Source organism: Schistocerca nitens, chromosome 2 (assembly GCF_023898315.1).
Source record: "Schistocerca nitens isolate TAMUIC-IGC-003100 chromosome 2, iqSchNite1.1, whole genome shotgun sequence".
Lineage (NCBI taxonomy): Eukaryota > Metazoa > Arthropoda > Insecta > Orthoptera > Acrididae > Schistocerca > Schistocerca nitens.
In genome coordinates this window covers 1,180,530,664-1,180,553,344 of record NC_064615.1, presented here as the reverse complement: position 1 = coordinate 1,180,553,344, position 22,681 = coordinate 1,180,530,664, and the positions used below count along the sequence as shown (strand labels likewise).

Below are 22,681 nucleotides of genomic sequence, written 5' to 3'. Positions count from 1 at the left end.
AAACAACACGTTCCCACATACAAGTATGCACCACAAAATGTACTGGAGAATGATGAATACAAATTATACTGGAACAGAACCATTATAACAGATAAAACAACACCACATAACAAACCCGACATCATATTCACCAATAAAATGAAGAAATTAACACAACTAATCGAAATATCCATACCCAATACAACAAATATACAGAAGAAAACAGGAGAAAAAATTGAAAAATACATCCAACTGGCTGAGGAAGTCAAGGACATGTGGCATCAGGATAAAGTTGACATTATACCAATTATTCTATCAACTACAGGAGTCATAATACACAATGTCCACCAGTACCATCAACGCAATACAGCTACATCCAAATGTATATATACAACTACAGAAATCTGTAATTATTGATACATGTTCAATCACCCGAAAGTTCCTAAATGCAATTTAACATATACCTTACAGTTAAAAGGAAGTCACGCTTGATCAAGGTCCGCGTCACTTTCCATTTTTAACCAGACATAACGTCTGAGAAAGAAAAGAAATAACAATAATAATAATAATATTACTAATAATAACAATAATTAAACTACTAGCAGTAATAACAAACAAGATCAGTAATAAGTGCTATAAGTACATAACATTCAACAATCAATCCATACACACACACACACACTCACACACATACACACAAACGCACAAAGTGTCATTCATTTAGGAACAAGGGCTTCACCGTAGTGGCTGTATACGAAGAAGTGAGTGAAGCATATTACATATAACAGTTTCATGCGCAAACAGTTAAAAAAATTGTCATCACTGGAGTTCAAAGGCGGAATCTGTGGTACGAGGACCTCATGCTGTACCAACTCACCCATGCGAGATCTACTGACAAGTACTCGCAGATACGCTTTTCCTGTGCTTGGAAGTTGTGTCATTTTTTAACTGCCGTTTACGCATGTTGTACTGGACGGCAGCACATAGCACAAACTAAATCGGTGTTTCGGTTGATACTCTATCGACTCACAACGTTTGGCATCGATCTGTGTCTGACATCTGGAGGTTTGGGTGTCAGATTCCACCGGAACTGCTGCGAACAGCAGTTGATCACATCGTTTTACTGATGCTCATTTTGAACAAATTGTGCAAACGGTGGTTAATAATAAAATCAACATTATGCTTTTCTCTCTCATTTGACCTTTCTTGCCGACGTGCTGTTCCTGATCCATTACATATGGAAACATTTCTGTAAGTCTTTCTTGCATTCACAGCTCCAGATTTGCACCTGGTGGCCAAAACTGCAACTATGTTTTCCATTGTTAATCTGTTCCGCATAAACACCTTAGAATATCTACCATTTTTCGCTCTCATACGATAATTACAGCCCACACCGGACCTCTGTGAGTAGTTTCACTTTAATGATAACCGGACGCTACCGCTGACGTTATATCAAATTGATCTGTAAAAGTGGTCATAAGTTAAAATATGCGTTACTTACATAAAACTGCGTAAGATTCTTTCTCTCAGTTGAATAGACACACATTTCTATGTTTCATACATCAAATACTGCACTCCTTATACAAAGGCATTCCTCTCATACAAAGTGGTCATTTCTTTTCTGTCTCTCGCTCCGTCCCTCCTTCCCTGCTTCCCTCCCTCCCTCCCTCCCTCCCTCATATGTGCGTCGTCATTATACTACAGAAGAAATGAAAATAAAAACCAAACAAAATGTATATATATAAAACAATTTTATTATAAAAAACAACTTTTAGAGTGAATCTTGACGATTCATAGTGTCACATGAAGTGGACATATACTATTTTAATGTATAATTTACATCAAAGATTTAATATAATAAGGCAAATATTAAACTTTAAAAACTGTGTACTAGTTTTGTTTTGGACTTTTTCGTTAGTCTGTGTTTGAAATCTAAAATAGTAAAACCAACACAATTACCATTTTGCAATTTCAGTCTTAACGGTTTCACATTCTTAACAACAAATATTTAACCCATTACTGTATTTGTAAAGCAGTCAGACGTTTGAAGCTGTTTTATGCATGGGAGCTCGATTCTTTCAAGAACTGGGCGGGTGGTAGTGGACGGTGGGGAGGAGGGGGGATAGTGTTACTAGTGATATTAAAATTAAAAAAAATAAAAGTAACATGATTCATGTTAGGCAGATACATACTTAAAAGTACAGTGTGACAATAATGACACAGAGGTTCAGTTGTGACCGCATTATAATCATCGTGACATTCGCGTGAAGTAATTTCGGGAAAGCACGGAAACTGTAAATCAGGTGTCCATATGAAGACTGGAACATCCATCGTCCCGAGTGAAACGCCAGTCTATTTTGAACTATGCTATCTCATTCAGTTTATCCGGTTGGTTGGTTTGTGGGGGTTGAAGGGACCGGACTACAAAGGCCATCGCTCCCTTCAGTTTATCCCTAGTGTACAATACTGTTACGAAAAGAAAATATTTAATGGAAAAGATTATTGCTATGTTGTTCCTTTATTTCTCTTCCTGAGAACTTGCAAGGTGTCGCCTCGAGTTACGTACCTTGCCGTAATACTTGTGCTTCGGACCGGCTGAACCTACTGAATGACGGATCGCTCTCCACTGCGAATTGCAAATTATTGCACAACTGAACACGTGAGAAGGAAAGTATGGCCCACGCATGTGAGTCATAGTTGGCGGCTCTTACATACGACAATAACAATTCATCGTGAGTGAAGGTACTCAGGTACTACACTGACTGTCGTAGTCCAGATTAACCCCAACTTTATTGCCCTTTGTGTCCAAACACGAAAAAAGACCATCATCAATGCAAAAAAGACAATTGTCAATACAAGTCAAAAATAAGAGGAGAACAAGAAATTACTGATCACATACGTTGATACCACCCGGTTGAAACTGAATTAGCTTGAGAAGCCGCTAGGGAAGGATGAGGCAGAGATGCCAAATGTTTTATCAAGTCGCTCCCCATAGATAGGGGTGTGATGACTGGGGGTGTAATGGCTGCTCCAACTGTGCGTGTAAAGTAAGGAAAGTTTCTGCATGCAAAATCTATTAGTGTTGAGAATGAGTAAGCCCATGTTCACAAAACATAACATCAGGGTGCATTAACTATTCAGCTACATGAATCGGATCAAAAGTTCCTAACCCCATCCCTATCATGACATCCCAAACCGTGAGCGGTTCTTACCAGCATCGAGGCTGCGGCTCGACAAAACCTTCACTCACAGTAGCCCGCCGGCAGCGGCCATTCATCGGAGGGTGGGGTAGTGTTTCTGAAGATGCAAGTCTGTTGCCCCTGCCGCCGTCTCAGTTCTGCCATCCCCCTCCCTCTCCATCTAAACTTCTCCGAGGGCTCCCGGCCGAATGTCACCAAAAATCTCTTCTCACCTCTATGCTCCAGCGTTTCCCAAGAAAATTTTGTCACCAGTGGGAAGGCTAGCTAAAAGATTGCCCAAGTACCTTTTTAGGAACAGAGCTCCAATCTCCCACTTAGTAAACGTTTTTCTATTCACCTAATGAGGTGCTTGCTCACTTTGTATGAGAAGAGTTTTGTTGTTCTGCATATTTTCGCGTTTGGCTGACGCCATTCCGCGACCACATAGCGTTCCCATATGAACTCCAGAGAATGCTGTCTTTTCTACGGATACAATTGATTGTTCCCTGCCTGAGAGTGTTTGTTGGTGCGGACCGACAATGCAGCGTGCCTACGTCGAGGCCCACTCAGATCTTCTGCATAATGTCCAATTCATTAATTAGCGGAAAATGCAGTTACAGTATAGACATGAGATCCTCGCAATCACTAACAATCACATGATATGGGGCCTCGTATGCCGATTAATAAAACAGGCCAATTAGTAAACAGATCTCGATCAATGGATGTAAAAGAAGTAAAATATGAAAGAGCAGCCCCAAGATGATGCGTACTGTACATACGTCACGAAACACACTAGACACATTATCAGCAGAATGAAGATTTTGTGTATTACTACCTACCATTTGCCGGCTTGAAAAATTGAGTGAGTATCCCTCTGTAACAAATAAGATGTTGAGCTTAGAAAGAGGGTAAGGTGTTAGTACTATACATTAAATCGTTCTGGGAGAAACGTTTTCCAGAACTGAACAAAAAAAACAGAAGTGGAGAAAACATAGTGTGAAAGTGTTCCGTGGAATGACACAACGGAAACTCCAGGCTGGTATAACAGCAATATAAAGAAAAAAGATAGAGTAGTACTCACCGTAAAGATGACATGAGTTGCAGACAGGTACGAAGGACTGTTACATACAATCTTCCGGCCGAGACCTTCCTCAGCAAAGATAAACTTTGGCACATTCAGACAACCAGTCAGATCTTACGCACATATGACCGCCATATCCAGCAGCTCGGACTGAAATGTGCCTATCTGCAACTCAAAGTGTCACCTTTACTATGAGTTGCAATTTATCTTTTTCCTTATATTGTTGTTCTGTGAAAAGACAGATGCTTTATTATTATTTTTATTATCATTTTTTTTAAATTTATTATTGACCAAACTATTACTCTGTATTGTCCAAGTACATTTTAAGTATATTTTAAAAAACTTCGTTTTAGTAATCTCTTTAACATCCTAGGGCAATTTGTTGCACAGTTTTATACCTTGAAGTTTTGAGTTTCATTTTTATTCTTTAATTTTGTTCCATGATCATGTGCAGAAGTGTTTATGTGCAAAAGATCTTTAGAATGAGCTCGATACTATCTTTTACCATAAATCTTGTGGCACTTTTCAGTTGTTTGATAGTTTTGTTTATATTTTGTGCGTTTGTTCCCCAGAAAAGAATTCCAAAGCCATGGACTGCTTGTATATACGAGTGGTATACCGGGCAGTCACATGAAAAAGGGACAGTCAGAAAAAAGGAAGTAAACTCTTTATTATTTCAAAATTCATCACTATAACTGTTAATAAATTGACCCCACTCTGAGACAATACGGGCAATGCCTTCATGGAAAAATGTTTGCGTTGCCTATGAAAACACGATGGCATCCAGTCATGCACCTCTTCGCCCGAAGCAAATCGACGGCTACGAATGTCTTTCTTCACGGTTCCAAAAACATGGAAATCATATGGGGAGAGACCGGGGTTCTGTGGAGGATCTGTAAGGGCTTCCCAGCGAAACTTCTGCAGCGTACTCATAACAACCTTGGCAAGATGTGAGTGGGAATCATCCTGCAACATGATGCTGTCCTTGAACAATCCTGGGTGTTTAGACTTGATGACAGGCTTCAGTTTCCGAAAAGTGCCCACATACCGCTGTGCATTAATGTATTAGCTCCATACTTAACAATCATATACAACCGTTCACTTGATGAAAGATCCGTACCCAAAGACTGGAAAGTTGCACAGGTACACCAATATTCGAGAAAGGTAGTAGGAGTAATCCACTAAATTGCAGGCTCATATCGTTGACGTTGATATGCAGCAGGATTTTAGAACATATATTGTGTTCGAACATTATGAATTACCTCGAAGAAAACGGTCTATTGACACACAGTCAACATGGGTTTAGAAAACATCGTTCCTGTGAAACACAACTAGCTCTTTATTCACATGAAGTGGTGAGTGCTATTGACAAGGGATTTCAGATCGATTCCGTATTTCTGGCTTTCTAGAACGCTTTTGACGCTGTACCAAACAAGCTGCTTGTAGTGAAATTGCGTGCTTATGGAATATCATCTCAGTTATGTGACTGGATTTATGATTTCCTGTCAGAGAGGTCACAGTTCGTAGTAATTGACGGAAAGCCATCGACTAAAACAGAAGTGATTTCTGGCGTTCCCCAAGGTAGTGTTATAGGCCCTTTGCTGTTCCTTATCTATATAAACGATTTTGGGGACAATCTGAGCAGCCGTCTTCGCCTTCTTTTCCGATGACGCTGTCGTTTATCGACTAGTAAAGTCATCAGAAGATCAAAACAAACTTCAAAAGATTTAGAAAAGATATCGAATGGTGCTAAAGTGACAGTTGACCCTAAATAACAAAAAGTGTAAGGTCGTCCACATGAGTGCTAAAAGGAACTCGTTAAACTTCGGTTACACGATAAATCAGTCAAATATAAAGGCCGTAAATTCAACTAAATACCTAGGAATTACAATTACCATCACCTTAAATTGAAAGTAACACACAGATAATGTTGTGGGGAAGGCTAACCAAAGACTGTGTTTTATTGGCAGGACACTTAGAAAATGTAACAGGTCTACTGAGGAGACTGCCTACACTAAGCTTGTCCGTCCTCTTTTAGAATACTGCTGCGCGGTGTGGGATCCTTACCAGGTAGGACTGATATCGAATAAGTTTAAAGAAGGGCTGCACGTTTAGTATTATCACGAAATATGGAAGAGAGTGTCACTGAAATGATATGGGACTTGGGTTGGACATCATTAAAAGAAAGGTGTTTTTCGTTGCAACGGAATCTTCTCACGAAATTCCGATCACCAACTTTCTCCTCCGAATGCGAAAACATTTTGTTGACACCGACCTACATAGGGAGAAACGATCACTACGATAAAATAAGGGCAATGAGAGCTCGTACGGAAAGATATAGGTGTTCATTCTTTCCGCGTGCTATACGAGATTCGAATAATAGAGAATTGTGAAGGTGGTTCGATGAACACTCTGCCAGGCACTTGAATGTGATTTGCAGTGTATGCATGTAGATGTAGATATAGATGCAGAAGGAACTTCCTGCGCTCCCTCCAGTCTGGTCGCCACCTCGATTGGTGTCAGAGGTAAGCTCCTTACACAGGAACAACAGAACAGATTCCAGATTCCAATTATGAATTAATGTGGGTGAAGTTAAGTATCAAAGATCGGTCAAAAATGGTAATCGGATGCTTTTATAGACCGCTTGAGTCAGGAGCTCTAGCAGTAGAGCGCTTCAGACAGAACTTGCAGAATATCGTTAATAATTTTCCTGAACATGCCATTGGAACTGAGGGTGACTTCAGCTTGCCAGGTATATATTGGGACTGTCATGCTACCGAAACTGGTGCCAGAGACAGGTATTTGTATGACATTATGTAATAAAATGGAAAACCTACAGCCGTACTTACCATGTCATTGATTATATGGCTACCAGTTTCTGCGCTTCAGTGCACCATCTTTAGAGCTTAGCTGACGCTGAGGGAATTAACATCCGTATACAAGATTCATCAGTGGACAACATCCATAACTGGTTTTCGCGACGTTGTCTGCCAAAACCAGTTGCATATATGATCCATTGACAACTTGTGTATGCCTCAGCGTCAGCTGAACACTGTAGATGGTGCACTGAAGCAACGAAACTGGTAGTCACACAATAAACGACATAGTAATGACGACTGTAGGTGTTCCATTTCATTACGTAAGTGAACGGCTGAAGTCCCTCAGACCTCCAATCACAAGGATGGACATGCAAAAACACGTGTGACATTGTCCTGGATGTCTTGTCCGAAAATTATTTTTAGCGGATAATCAAAGAATTAACTCGTGAGAGTAACTTCGTAGACCTCCAAGCCACAAACAGGTCTAAACCTATGAAACTTCCAGTCAGATTAAAACTGTGTGCTGGACCGAGACTTGAACTCGGGACCTTTGCCTTTCGCGGGCCAGTGCTCTACCATCCTAGCTACCCAAGCACGACTCACGCCCCGTCCTCACAGCTTTACTTCTGCCAGTGCCTCGTCTCCTACTTTCTTGCAGAATCAAAGCTGTGAGGACCAGTTGACGTAGAGGAAGGTATCAGCGATCAAAAGGCTGTGATAGCATCTATGACAACGGGTCTTCCAAGGAATGTTAAGAAAGCTAGGAAGGTATTTTTATTTAGCAAGAAGGACAGGATATAAATTTAAGAATATATAAGCAGTTAGCATCAAATGTGGACGAAGATGTGTAGAACAAATTGAAAAAATTCAAAGGCGTTGTGCAATATGCCCTAGATAAGTCTATGTTCAGAATAAGGTCTTAAGGAATGGGAAAGACCCACCATAGTTTAATAGCCGTGTTAGAAAACTGCTACCTTAAGCAAAGAGAGCCTCATCTCAGTTTCAAGAGAAATAAACACCCAGCTGACAAACAAAAGCTAAACAAAGCGAAAATGTACTTATGGAGAGCAGTGGGAGAAGAGTTCAGTGACTTTGAAAGTAAAACTTTGTCAACCGATCTGAGTAAAACCCCAACAGGTTTTAGTCATGTGTAAAATTAGTAAGTGGATCAATATTATCAGTTCATTCACTCAATTATAATGGCACCGAAACAGAAGATAACAAATAGAAGGCCGAAATACTGAATTCGGTCTTCCGAAATTGTTTCACCGTGGAAGATCGTAACACAGTTCCGCCTTTCAACGTGGAAATGGCAGGTATTGAAATAACCGATCGCGGAATAGAAAAACAACTACAATCATTTAGTAGTAGAAAGGCGTCAGGACCAGATGTGATACCTATGAGATTCTACAAAGATTATGCGAAAGAACTGGCTCCTCTTTTAGCAGTAATATATCGTAGATCACTTGAGCAACGGAGGGTGCCAAGCGACTGGAAGAAAGCGTGGGTCATTCCCGTTTCTTTAGAAGGGTTATAGGACAGATGCACTAAGTTATAGACCTATATCGTTGACGTCAATCTGTTGTAGTATTATGGAACATGTCCTATGCTCAATAATTACGACGTTTTCGGAGAATCAAAATCTCTAATATAAAAATCTTAAGCGGATTCCGCAAACAGAGATCCTGCGAAACTCAGATTAGATTAGATTACCTTTTCGTTCCATAGATCCGTGCTGAGAAGATCCTTGTGGATGTGGAACATGTCAATTTTTTAAGCTGAAATAACAATACTAATAGTATGAGTATATACAATACATCATTTGTTTCTATTAAAAAATTCGTCAATGGAGTAGAAGGAGTTGGCCACTAGCCTGAAAGGCTCCTTTTAAACTGATCTTTATTTGTACCTAAATTTTTTATGTTTGCTGGCAAATTATTGAAGATGAGTTTTCCTGAGTAGTGGACCCCTTTTTGAACTAAAGTAAGTGCTTTTAAGTCCTTGTGCAGATCATTTTTGTTCCTGGTATTGTATGTATGAACTGAGTTGTTTGTTGGAAAAAGAGATAAATTATTTAGGACAAATTTCGTTAAGGAGTAAATACACTGAGAGGCAGTAGTTAGTGTACCCATTTCTTTGAAGAGGTTTCTACAGGACACCCGTAAATTTACTCCACAAGTAATACGTATTACACGCTTTTGGACTCTAAAAACTTTTGACTTGAAGAGTTACCCTAAAATATTATACCACATGACATTATGGAAGGAAAGTAGGCAAAGTATGCAAGCTTTTTCATTTTTATGTCGCCTATGTCTGCTAACACTCGAATTGCAAATACAGAACTGTTAAGGTATTTCTGCACTTCTGTGGTATGCTCCTCCCAACTGAACTTATTATCAAGTTGTAATCCCTGGAATTTAAGACTGTCAACCTCTTCTATCTGCTCTTCTTCATACTTTATGCATATGCTGGGTGAAAACCTCTTACAGGTTCTGAATTGCATATAGTGAGTCTTTTCGAAGTTTACTGTCAGAGAGTTGGCTTTAAACCATTTATTAATATCCCTGAAAATATCATTAGCAGATCTTTCAAGAACTACACTCGACATACTATTTACTCCAATACTTGTGTCATCTGCAAACTAAACGAACTCTGCCTTTGGCTGTGTAACTGATGAGAGATCATTAATGTATACAAGAAAAAGCAATGGCCCTAAGATTGATCCTTGTGGGACACCACATGTAATATCTTCCCATTCTGATGATGACTGATGACTTAATTCACTAGTCCCTTGCACTGACACCCTTTGTTTCCTGTTAGCGAGGTGTGACTAGAACCAGTATGCAGCACTGCCCGTGACACCATAGAATTCTAATTTATTTAAAAGGATGTTGTGATTCAGACAATCAAATGCCTTTGACAAATCACAGAAAATGCCTTCTGCTTATAATTTGTTATTTAATGAATTAAGTACATTTTCACTGTAGGTGTAAATAGCCTTCCCAATATCAGAACCCTTCAGAAATCCAAACTGAGTTCTTGATAATATGTTATTTGTGGTCAGATGGTTGAGAAGCTGCCTGTACATTACTTTTTCTAAAATTTTTGAGAATGCTGGCAAAAGTGAAATTGGTCTGTAGTTTGATGGTATCTCTTTATCCCCTTTCTTGAATAGAGGCTTAACATCTGCATATTTTAGCCAGTCAGGAAATGTCCCAGTTATAATTGACTGGTCACACAAGTAACTTAGAATTGTACTAAACTCACAAGAACATGCCTTAATTAACTTTGTTGATATTTCATTGTAACCACTAGAATGCTTTGTTTTTAAAGATTTTATTATGGAAGTTATTTCTTTTGGTGAAGTGGGTGACATATTCATGTACCTGAAGCTATTTGTAAAGGCTAGTTTCAGATATTCAAGGGCATTATTTACTGATCCTGACAATCCCATTCTATCAGTTATGGATATAAAGTACTTGTGAATATAATAGAGGGAAACATTCCACATGGGAAAAATATATCTAAAAACAAAGATAGTGTAACTTACCAAACGAAAGCGTTGGTATGTTGATAGACACACAAACAAACAGACACACACACATACATTTTGTGTGTGTGTTTGTTTGTGTGTATATCAACAAACCAACGCTTTCGTTTGCTGAGTTACATCATCTTTGTTTTTAGATATATAAAGTACTTGTGAAATAGATTTGCCACACTATGCTCATCGGTTACTAATGTGTCATCTACCCTTAGTGCTATTTGCTCCTGTTCCTTTCTGGTTCTACCAGTCTCCTCTTTCATTATATCCAATATTGTTTTTATTTTGTTCCCTGACATTGCTATCTTCTTCTCATAGTGCATTTGTTTAGATGTCTGAATTACTTTTATAAATATTTTACAGTATTCCTTGTATTTAGCTAAATCATCAGCATTGGAGCTATTCTTGGTCCACAGATACATTTTCCTTTTTTTCTTACAGGAAATCTTTATTCCTTGTGTAATCCACAGTTTTATTATAGACTTCTGTTTAATTTGATTAGCTTTTAGGGGAAAACAGTTTTCAAACATGGTACTGACTTTGTTCATGAATTTGTTATATTTTTCATTCATGTCATGAGCACTATAAACATCTTTGAGCAGTTTTCTAAAACACTCAATTTTTGGTTGATTGAATACTCTCCTGTACTCAGATTTGGCAGTCTTGATAATCTGCTTAGAATTTGCATCTAAAACAAGAAGCTGCATGTCATGATCTAATAGTCCATTTATTACAGCTTTTATGATATGATTTTGTTCCTTTGATTTGTCTATAAAAATGTTATCAATGGCTGTCCTTGACGATTTAGTGATCCTAGTTGGAAAGTTTACAGTATGAGTTAGATTGAAAGACAACATTACTAACTGCAGTAAATGTTTACTGGAAGATTGCATTAGAAAATCTATATTAAAGTCACCAGCAATCAAAATTTCTTTGTTTCTTCCTGTTAAATAACCCTAAAGTGCTTCTAGATGTTTTATGAATAGATTAGAATTTCCTGCAGTTCCTCGGTAAATAGTTGCTATTATATAGGATCTGTTATGGAACTCTACTTCTGTTGCACATGCTTCTAGATGCTGCTCTAAACAGAATTTATTAATGTCAATGTTCTTGAATTTATGGCAGTTTTTAATAAATGTGGTAACTCCTCCTCCATCCATATCTACTCTGCAGAAGTAGGAAGCTAGCTTAAATTCTGAAATGTCTAACATATCTATACCAGTGGTCACTTGATGTTCAGAGTGGCAGATTACGTCAATTTGGTTAGATGAATTCATTTCATCAATACAAATGAGTAGTTCATCAACTTTATTTCTGAGTCCCGGAATGTTCTGGTGTAATAAAGATAACTGATACTGCATACTAATGGGATTATAACTGCTTTGGCGAAGATGAACTGGCAGTTTCTGATTACTTTCTGTTAAACATTGTTCAAATGGAGGCTGTATGCTAAAATCTGCCCCCTGTTCATCTGTTTTTTCAAACTGAGTGTGTCTGCCAATCTCTCTTAAAACTCGTTTTCTTTCCCCCTTCCCTATCCTATTAAAGGCATCCCTCTGACACCTGTGACCACTGATATTTTACCACTTTTGACAGTGTCCCCCTTTAAGTTTTCAGCTCCCTCTGTTCCTACAGGAGATCCACGGCGCTATAGATGACGGCGCTCAGGTTGATGCCGTGTTCCTTGACTTCAGGAAGGAATTTGACACCGTCCGGCACTGCCATTTAGTGAAAAAAATACGAGCATATGGAGTATCGGAGCAGATTTGCGACTGGATTTAAGGAGTCCTTGCGGATAGAACTCAACGCGTCGCTCTTAATGGAACGAAATCGACAGATGTAAAGGTGACTTCCAGAGCACCCCAAGGAAGTGTGATAGGACCGTTACTGTTTACAGTATATATACGTGATCTAGCAGCAAGTGTCGGATGTTCTTTAAGCCTCTTCGCAGATGATGCAATTGGCTATAAAATTATCAACGGCAGAAGATAGTAACAATTTGGAGAATGACCTCTAGAGAATTGATGAATGGTGAAGGCTCCGGCAGTTGACCCTGAACGTAAATAAGTGTAACATGTTGCGCATACATGGGAAAAGAAATCCACTACTGTACAGCTACACTACTCATGACAAACTGCTGGGAACAGTATCTACCGTAAAATATCTAGCAGTAACTATCCGGAGCGACCTTAAGTGGAATGGCCACAAAAAACAGATACTGTAGTGGGTAAAGTGGATTCTAGACTTTGGTTCATAGGAAGAATCTTAAGAAATGTCACTCATCCACGAAGGAAGTGACTTATAAGGCGCTTGTTCGACCGAATCTTGAATATTGTTCATCTATCTTGGATCCCAACCAGGTAGATCTGTTAGAAGATATAGATAAGGTCCAACAAAGAACGGCTCGTTTCGTCACTGGATTGTTTAGCGGCGCGAGAGCGTTACGGGAATGCTCAGCAAACTCCAGTGGCATATGTTACAAGAGAGGCGTTGTGCATCACGGAGAGATTTACTATTGAAATTTAGAGAAAACATTTTGGGGAATTGTCGGACAGCATATTACTTCCCCCTACATACGTCTCGCGTAAAGACCATGACGAGAAAATTCGAGAAACTAGAGCCAATAGAGAGGCTTACCGAAAATCATTCTTCCAACGTGCTATTCGTGATTGTAACAGGATTGGAGGGCTCAGTTAATGTTACAAAAGTACCCTGCGCCACACACTATTTGGTGGCTTGCGGAGTATGAAGGAAGATATAGACGCATCGTGTGTGTGTCTGCTTAGCAGTCATTCCTCTCCAGGTGACGCTGAAATCGCCTGGACGAGCTTATTTCGAGAACAGGTCGGTGGCCACAGAGTCCTGGCTGGTCAGTGTACGGAATCACTGTGCTTAGTCAACACGGGAGCGTTTCGGAGGTGCTTCGGGAACTCAAATGGGAATCCATGGAGGTAAAAAGACGTTCCTTTTTGCGAAATATATTTGAGCAACTTTAGGGAACCAGCAATTATGACAGACTGCAGAACGAGTCTACTACCTTCAACATACGTCTCGATAAAAGTTCCGGTCAGCAGATTTGCAGTGAATTTCGATCAGCAAGCATCAGACGTCCAGAGCAGTCAGAAGAAACAGCCAACTACACTGGGATGGTATTCCTGCATTTTTTGACATTGTGTCCATGAAGACTGGCAAGTTCTATAAGGAACACCGAATGAAATATGTCTTTCGTCCTCTGACGCGAGCATGCTTTCGTTGCTTTCTTCACTGATAGGTGGCTCTGAATGTCAATGTCCCATGCGATGGCGTTATAGTCCCGGTTCTTGGCGCTTGCGCTTTTCAAGCAAACTGGTGTTAGGGCTGGCGAGCCACAATAGCTAGCCACAGTCGCAACTGAAAATAAGGGACAATTACTTTGTGGAAATATTGTGCATTTTACAATCCAAAGGTACGCCTGAGAACGTGTCAATCAATCATCGTGTTGTTCCAGTTATGGCGTACTGTGTTCCTCCGTGGATATTCAGGTAACAGTGTTACAACTTCGTTATGTATTACTATGTAACATGGAAGCATGTTGACAGAGATCTCGTCAAAGTCTACAGAGCCACTTCACAACCCAGACAGGAACATAATTCCAAACTGAGTAGAATCTGAAGTAATGTGAATGTGAAAGAGGAAAGGAGTGTTTGCCATGAACTGAGCTCCAGCTTTTAACTTTTCCAGCCGACAGCCACTGCCCAGCTGGATAGCAAATGTTTGTCATTGCAGGAATGGGCTGGGCTCTTGTAAATTGCCGGCGTCCAACTGCGACACCATACTGCCGCAGACTCTGAATCACTAGGACAGCGATCTTTGGTTCCAGCACAGTCTTTCCTTTGTCAACAGATGCCAAGACGATTATTACGAATAAATAACTACATTCACTGACGCTGTGTTGTGTTCCACTGCTGGAGCTCGAAGCCTGACTACTCTGTGATTGCAGGTGACGGTGCAGGCTGGCGGCGTTTCGGTGAGGGGACGGCTGTCGCTGTCAGGAGTGCGGACGACGGACGCGGGGGTGTACGAGTGCGTGGCCAGCAACGCGGCGGGGGAGGCGCGCCACGCGGCCCCCCTGCACGTGCTGGGCCCGCCACACGTGCGGCCCATGCGCGACGCGAGGCTGGTCGCCAGGGAGGACGCCGCGTTCCACTGCCGCGTCACCGGCTACCCCATCAGCGAGATCCACTGGGAGAGGGAAGGTGAGCTGTCAGCTAGTCAGGGGCGCCGGTGTAGAGACAGCCAAGAGTGACTGCCTAAATACCTCCGTGAGTGCTGTAATTGCAATTCTAACTTGTTTCTGCTGTCCCTGCGTGATGGATTTGTGGAGATCTGTAGTATATTACTAGATCCTTCACTTAATACTAGATCTCGAAACTTTGTAAGTAGTCTCCTGTTCGATCGTTCACGTATATCCTCAAGTGTCTGCCGGTTTGGATTTTTAAGCATTTCCGTGATCCTCTGCTGTGCGTCGCACAAACCTGTCATCATTCGTGCTGCCCCTTTTTATGTTGCTGTTGTCCTGCTCTTCACTCTGAACACTGATTCGGTGCAGTTCTCCTGTAAAAACGTCTTTATCTCCACACAACTACTGCAAGCAACAGCATTTCAATTTACTTACAGTATTTAAGCATTCGTCTTCTTCTACAATCTCTATCCCCTTCACTTTCTTCCCTTACCAAATTGACGATTCATTGATGCCTCCGGATCTGACCTATTAACCGATCACCCCTTTTTCTTCAAATTGCACCATCAATTCCTTTTTCCCCAGTACGATTTTCAGTGCCAATTTATTAGTTATTTCGTCTACTCACCTAATCTTCAGCATTCTTCTGTAGCGTCACATTTCAAAGGCTTCTATCTCTTCTTGTCTGAACTTTTTATAATCTACGTTTCACTTCCGTGCAAGGCTGCACTCCATATAAACTCCCTCAGAAAGAATCACTATCGGATTCCTGTCCATCATGATAATTATATTTCCATATCCCTTTACGATCCGAATAATTGCTTTTATCTCATCACACATTTTTCCAATTCCTTCATCATTTTCTCTGCTAGTACGGTTGTAAGTTTGAAGTACTGCAGCTGGTCATGGCTTCGTGTCTATCATCAGTACTACAATGTGTTCACTTTGCTGTTCATAATAGCTCACCCGCGTTACTATTTTCTTATTCGTTATTAGACGTGTTCCTGTGTCACCCTCATCTTGTTTTGTGTTGATAACTGTCAGCTGACCTGATGAAAAGTCCTGTTCTTCCTGCCACTTCAGATCACTGCACTGCAAGAATGTATGTGTGTATGTGCGTATATACACTGATAGAAAAAAAATCGCAACGCCAAGGAGGGGCTTGTGCGGCATAAATGAAAGTTGTTAGACCCGTTTCTACATGTGAAAGGTGATGTCTGTTCAAATTTAGCGTCAGTCACATAGGAGTGGCGCTGATAGCGCCACTATCAGCATGCATATCAGGCAGGTTTGCTTTATTTAAACACTGTAGCGGTCGTGAGCGTTCGTTACGTTTCCCATAGGACATGGTGAGTTAATAATGTTAGGCGAGAATGCCTTTAAGGCAAGCAAGACACCATTACAAACACCTCACTGAATTTGAACAAGGTTGTGTAATAGGGGTACGAGAAGCTGGAAGTTCCTTCTGTGATAGTGTAAAAAGACTTGGCAGGAACGTAGCCACAGTACATGAGGGCCACGTCACTACAGAGGACGACGACCATCGTGTTCAGTGTACAGTTCTGGCACGTCGCACTGCATCTGCAACAGCAATTTGAGCCGTAGTTAACACCACAATGACGCAAATAACTGTTACAAATAGGCCACTTCAAGGACAGCTCAGAGCCAGATGTCCTGTAGCATGCATTTCACCACCGCCATTTGCAACTTCATTTGTGTCAAGTGAGAGCTCATTGAAGGCAGGGGAGGTGTGTAGCGTTTTCTGATGACAGCTGGTCCCGCCTTGGTGCAAGTGATGGTTGTGTGTTGGTCAGAAAGTGGCCAACTGTCTGCGTGCCAGACACTGTGGCGGCTGTTGTAATCTTGATATTTGTTGACCACTTGGTAGGGGTTAGTCGTTGGCGCGGTAACTGTTAATTTTCTTTGCAATAAAATGCCCAGTTTACTGTCTTTAAAACACGTCGTGAAACAGTGTTCGTATCGGAACTGAATATTTCGTAGTATCTTTCTCTCTTTAACTTTCATCTATTAATCGATGAATAAAGACAATAATCTTTAAGCGAGCCCTGTCCAAATTGATTTTACACTCTTGCAAGTAAGTTAAATTCACGTCAAATGTCATTTTTTCTGGCAGTGAAAAATACTATGCCTATGTTAACTTTCGTTCAATTTGATGAAAAATGACAATCGCTACGCTGCGCTGCTTAATGTAGCGATCGAAAATAATTAAATTTCTCACAGTTTCAACTTTGGATTAATTATTATCCTCTGAAACTCCCTATCTCACTCCCCTGAATTCACTTAAAAATTAATTAGCTATTTTTAAGAATAAAACTTTTCCCTTTCAGATAAGATGGAAGGTACTTCTTAAATTAAGTTTGTGATTGCTTTCACACGATATATATTTTCACAGTTAAACATCACAAGCGCTCACACGAGCAACACAATACAGAAAACGTGAGACAAGATAAGCTGAGACAAAATGACAGCGAGACACTATTGTCTCGACTATTTATAGACTGATACAAAACAGAAGTCAACATAACTACAACTTCTTACACCTAGTAATTCTTAGTACACGACTTATTCTTTTGAAATGTTTATTCTTAAATAACTAACAATTATACAAAAATAATAACGAAATTATTTAAAATGATGGCTTATGCCCATATGAGAGTGACTTCAACACACTGGACCTGCACCTGGAGTTACGGTCTGCGGTGCGATTCCATACGTAATAGGAGCAGTCTCGTGGCTATCACACACACCATGGCTACAAATTTGCGCATCAGTCTGGTGTTTCGACCTGTTGTGCTACCATTTGTGAACGGCGTTCCAGAGGGTGTTTTCTAACAGGATAATGCTCGCCCACGTACCGCTGTTGTAACCCAACATGCTCTGCAGACTGTCAATATGTTGCCTCGGCCTGCTCGATCACCAAATCTGTCTCCAATCGATCTCACATGGGACATCATTGAATGACAACTCCATTGTCATCCACAAACAGCATTAACTGTCCCTGTAATGACCGACCAAGTGCCACAGGAATGGATCTACATCCCACAAACATGCGGTACCTGTACAACATATTCATGTACGTTTACATGCTTGATTTCAACACCCTGGCAGTTACACCAGTTAGTAATGTATCAGCATTTCGTATTTACAGTGGCTTAGCTCATACATTAGTTTGTGATCTTCCAATGTTAATCACTGAAATATGCTTCCTAGTTAAATTTACTCCTGAAACTTCATTACTCTACATTAAATATTTTTTGGTGTTGCGATTTTTTTCTGTCAGTGTATGTATGCATGTTCAGGATCTTTCTCCAGACACCTGTATCGATTTCAACCAGTTTTGGCACACAAACAGAAAACTTCACGGGCATCACCACTGTGGGCTTTATAACTTCCTGGCTCCAGTAGGAGAGCAAATACGTATTAGAACGTATACCTGCCGTATAGGATGTCTTACACAGCAGGTGTGCTGTGTCGGAGTAGTATTAGCTTGCCTTCTCAACCGTGCTTGGCATAGCAGCTTACACGTCCGAGGCGAGAAAGTTTCCCAGTCCCTGGGCCATGGGACGCTAAGAAAGAAGGTGACGGCAGGTTGTTAAGGTCAGTATCTAGGTGTTTCACCACTCCTGGATGTGGCCTGTCAGACGCTCGGAGGCGCCAGTGAAACACGATTAACTCGGTAAACATTTATTCCTTAAAAATGCGCAGTTGTCTCGCTTCTGAGGCCGGCTGCAGCGGCAAAACTGGAGTGGCGTGCAGCGCGCAACCGGTTCACCAGCGCCAGCTCGCGGCGTGCAGTCCCATCACGTGACGCCAGCGCGCAGCAGCGGCGTCACGGGCCAGTGGGCACGCTGTGCGGCCGGCTGCTGGCAGCTGCGGGAAGCGGGCGAATTCATGCAGAGTAAAGCTGTGACCATCTGACAGGAAAACGGCCCGCAGAATTGATGTCTAGTCGCAGGACCGTCTACCCACCGTTTTCATGATGTGGAGGAACAAGAACAGAGTACGCTTGCATTGAAGAAGCTAGAACAGTATATATTCTATCAAATAAACCCTTTGTTCCGAAAACTAAAATATTTCCGATATGGCCGGATGAGGAACGCAATAATGCATTGTTGGGATGAAGAGAAGTACTAAAACCATACAGAAGATACATTTCGAAAGAAAATGTCATAAACTTCAATAGAATGCAGCCAAAAGTAAAGCGACTATTCAAAAATAATCTTCGTATATCCATAATTGAAACGGACGACTTGGGACATCAGCTAGTATAATATATGTTAAAAAATGATGAAATTACTCCAGCTGTATTAAGGTGTTGGTTTTATTGCCAACTAGTTTCGATGTTGTCCCATCATCATCTTCAGGCCCTAAATACAACATACCGTACATAAACAACCAATGCAACAACAGTAATTTATGAGTTATTATGCAAAACAATTCTATTATAACCATATTACACAATGGATAATTTTAATGAAACTAATTAAATTTTTGGTCATTTCTGTTAAAATGCCATTACTCTGGACAATAGCCATTTACATGGTATCACTAAATACAAATGAAAAACAGAGATGCTGTAACTTACCAAACGAGAAAGCGCTGGTAGATAGACACAATAAAAAAAACACAAACACACACACAAATTTCAAGCTTTCGCAACCCAAGGTTGCTTCATCAGGAAAGAGGGAAGGAGAGGGAAAGACAAAAGGGTGTGGGTTTGCCGGCCGAAGTGGCCGTGCGGTTAAAGGCGCTGCAGTCTGGAACCGCAAGATCGCTACGGTCTCAGGTTCGAATCCTGCCTCGGGCATGGATGTTTGTGATGTCCTTAGGTTAGGTTTAACTAGTTCTAACAAGGGGAGGCCGCCAATTGTGAAATTCAGATTCGAATCATACTGCGCATAATAAAAGCTCATGGCCAGATGTGAAATGTGGCAAAGCACCAAGATGCACTTCTCAGCCGTTGTCGAGAAAATCGACAGTTAAAAGAAACCGTTGCGGTGAAATACTCTCTACGATTGATAATTTTGCGTAGCGCTGTGGCGCAGCGGTAAGCGCTCGGGTTCGTAATCCGAAGGTCGCCGGATCAAATCTCGCGCCATGCAACCTTTTTTTTAGTATTTGTTTTTTGTAATTCGTATATATAAAATTCCCGACAATCAGTTGCAACAATTATGCATATAATAAGTTGTTGAAAGTCGTTTGTCGTGGAAAAACTGGCGACTTCGAACATCATTATGTTTTCCGCAAGCAAAGTTGTATTTCACAAATGTTATTAATTGTCTTCATAATGTTAACCACGTATAGTTAACGGAAGACGTAGAAACGGTATTCCGAAACGAATACGTATAGCGTAAGTCAAACGTTCGAATTAGAATAGAGACCCCACGAACACAAATTTGCTGCGGCAGGTATGAAATATAAACTCCGTTACTCGCTCGTTACACTTGAAGGACAGATGTTGAATGGGCCGAAACGAGCCGCCGCATAACAGCGTAGTTGCCTGCTAACTTCGAAAGAAGGTAGATGCGGTCCCTAGCGCAACTTATAACATCGTCGAAAATCAGTGCAGACGGGAGAGCTTTGGTACACCCTGTTAAAAAAAAACGGAAAAATGGAGGCGGTACAATTGGAGAGCGATCCGCCTTCACCAACATGCATAAGCAATTCATTAATAGTTTATATATATATATATATATATATATATATATATATATATATATATATATATATATATCTCGGGGCGGTTAGTAGACCCGCAACCGAGCGCCTCCCCAGGTGGCGGATAGGGGAATGCCTCCTAGATATAGGTGGTACCGAGGAAATGAAATACTCGGGGCGGACCAAAACTACTAGTAGCGTCTGTTCCCACAGTGGGCGGCTACAAAAGGCGTCTGCTCCACATGTCAGTGGCGGCCTCAACCAACCTCCTGATCTGGAAAGTCAGGTTGTAGTCGGCAGCATGCCATACATCCAACTACTAAACATCATGATGGTACAACGGGAAAAATCTCACTACCCCGGGCCCCAGTCAATAGACTGGGATCGTCGTGAGCATCGGATTCCGGGGGCTCACGGACATCATGAGAAGAATCGGAGCTTCTCAAACTCCCTCAAGACCAAACGCAAACACTACATCGGCACACTCAACGTGAACACACTGATGAAGACAGGAAAGATGAAACAACTGACAGACACTCTCGAAAAATTTCAAATCAAAATATGTGCACTGCAAGAAACACGATTCACAGACGAAGACCATTTCAACACGGAGAATTTCAGAATATACAAAGGAAAACCATCGAGACAACTGAAAAACCTAAGGCTTTTTGGCACAGGATTTGCAGTACACAGGTCCATCACGGACAGCATAATCGACTTTTCGTCACCAAACGAAAGAATCAGCACAATCACAGTGAAATCAGCCAATAAATCCTACACAATAATCAACGCACATGCACCGACTAATGACTACAACAGGAAAAATCCGGACGAAATTGATGACTTCTGGACGACAATGGAAGAAACTATCAGAAAAATTCCTGCACATAGAGTCAAAATAATACTGGGAGACTTCAACGCCAAACTCGGAAAAGAAAAGATATACAGACATATCACAGGAAAACATACTCCACACAAGGACACCAACAAAAACGGAAAACATCTGATAGACTTTTGCAAAAGCCACGACCTCGCCATTATGTCAACAAAATTCAAGAAACCAACACGAAAACTTACCACATGGAAATTCCCCAGCAGAAAGCAAGAACTACAAATCGACCACGTAATAGTGCAGAAAGACTCACAAAAAGAAATTTTGAACATAGACACCCGTAAAGGCTACTTCGACTCAGACCACCACCTACTACAGATCAGGATTCGTCTTTTGCCCAAGAAAAAGCTCCAGAAGAACAAAATTGTTCGACCAGATCCAGAATACGTTACTTTAAACCAGACACAAATATTACACAAAATTAAAATGGAGAAAACGACAGACTGGACACAACTTTCACGAAGAATCCGAGAGGCCATGAAACTAGCACAAGCACCACGAACACGGAAACACCGTTGGTGGAACCACACATGTGACCAAGCTATTGACCAACGAATCAGTGCATGGAAAAAATTTAGTTGCCATAAATCCCAAGAGAATTGGATGAACTTCTTGAAAACACAGAAGCAATCAAGCAAAATCATTCGCAGTGAAAAACGACAGTATGACAAACGGCGACTGACAGAGATCGAATCGGACTTCATGAAGAACAATACAAGAAACTTCTACAGAACGTTCAGAGAAAATATGACTGGATATCAACCACCCAACTTGTGCTTCAGAAGACCGGATGGAACCCTAGAAACCAATACCAAAAACAATTGTGACATTCTGGCAAAGTACTTTGAAAAACTGCTCAACGCGGACCCCCCCATGGAAGAAATAATGACAGAAACGAGCACATACAATCCAGATAGTGAACCTCCAACTCTGGAAGAAGTTAAAGAAATAATAAAGTCACTCAAGAATCGTAGAGCACCAGGAGAAGATGGCATCATCGCGGAAATCTGGAAGTTACAAGACCCAGAACTCACCAAAGACATCCACAGGATCTTGGAAGACATCTGGAAGACCATGAAAATTCCTGACGACTGGAAAACTGCCCTGATACACCCACTACACAAAAAAGGTGACAAGACTAACCCGAACAATTACAGAGGAATATCCCTATTACCGGTCACATACAAGATCCTCTCTAAAGCTTTACTGAACAGACTAGAATGCCAAACCGACCACTTGATTGGGGAATACCAAGCAGGCTTCCGTAAAGGGCGGTCTTGTGCGGAACA

At 41.0% G+C, this 22,681-nt stretch overlaps 1 protein-coding gene across 1 annotated transcript in view; it reads left to right on the top strand.

Annotated features, from left to right (window-relative positions):
* LOC126235647 (Down syndrome cell adhesion molecule-like protein Dscam2) overlaps positions 1-18,744 on the top strand; it is a 192,965-nt gene extending 174,221 nt beyond the window's left edge. Inside the window, exons 10-11 of the mRNA XM_049944361.1 lie at positions 14,582-14,837; positions 18,548-18,744. Coding sequence (XP_049800318.1) covers positions 14,582-14,837; positions 18,548-18,744 — 453 coding nt within the window. The remainder of the gene's footprint in view (positions 1-14,581; positions 14,838-18,547) is intronic.
* Positions 18,745-22,681: the final 3,937 nt, after the last annotated feature.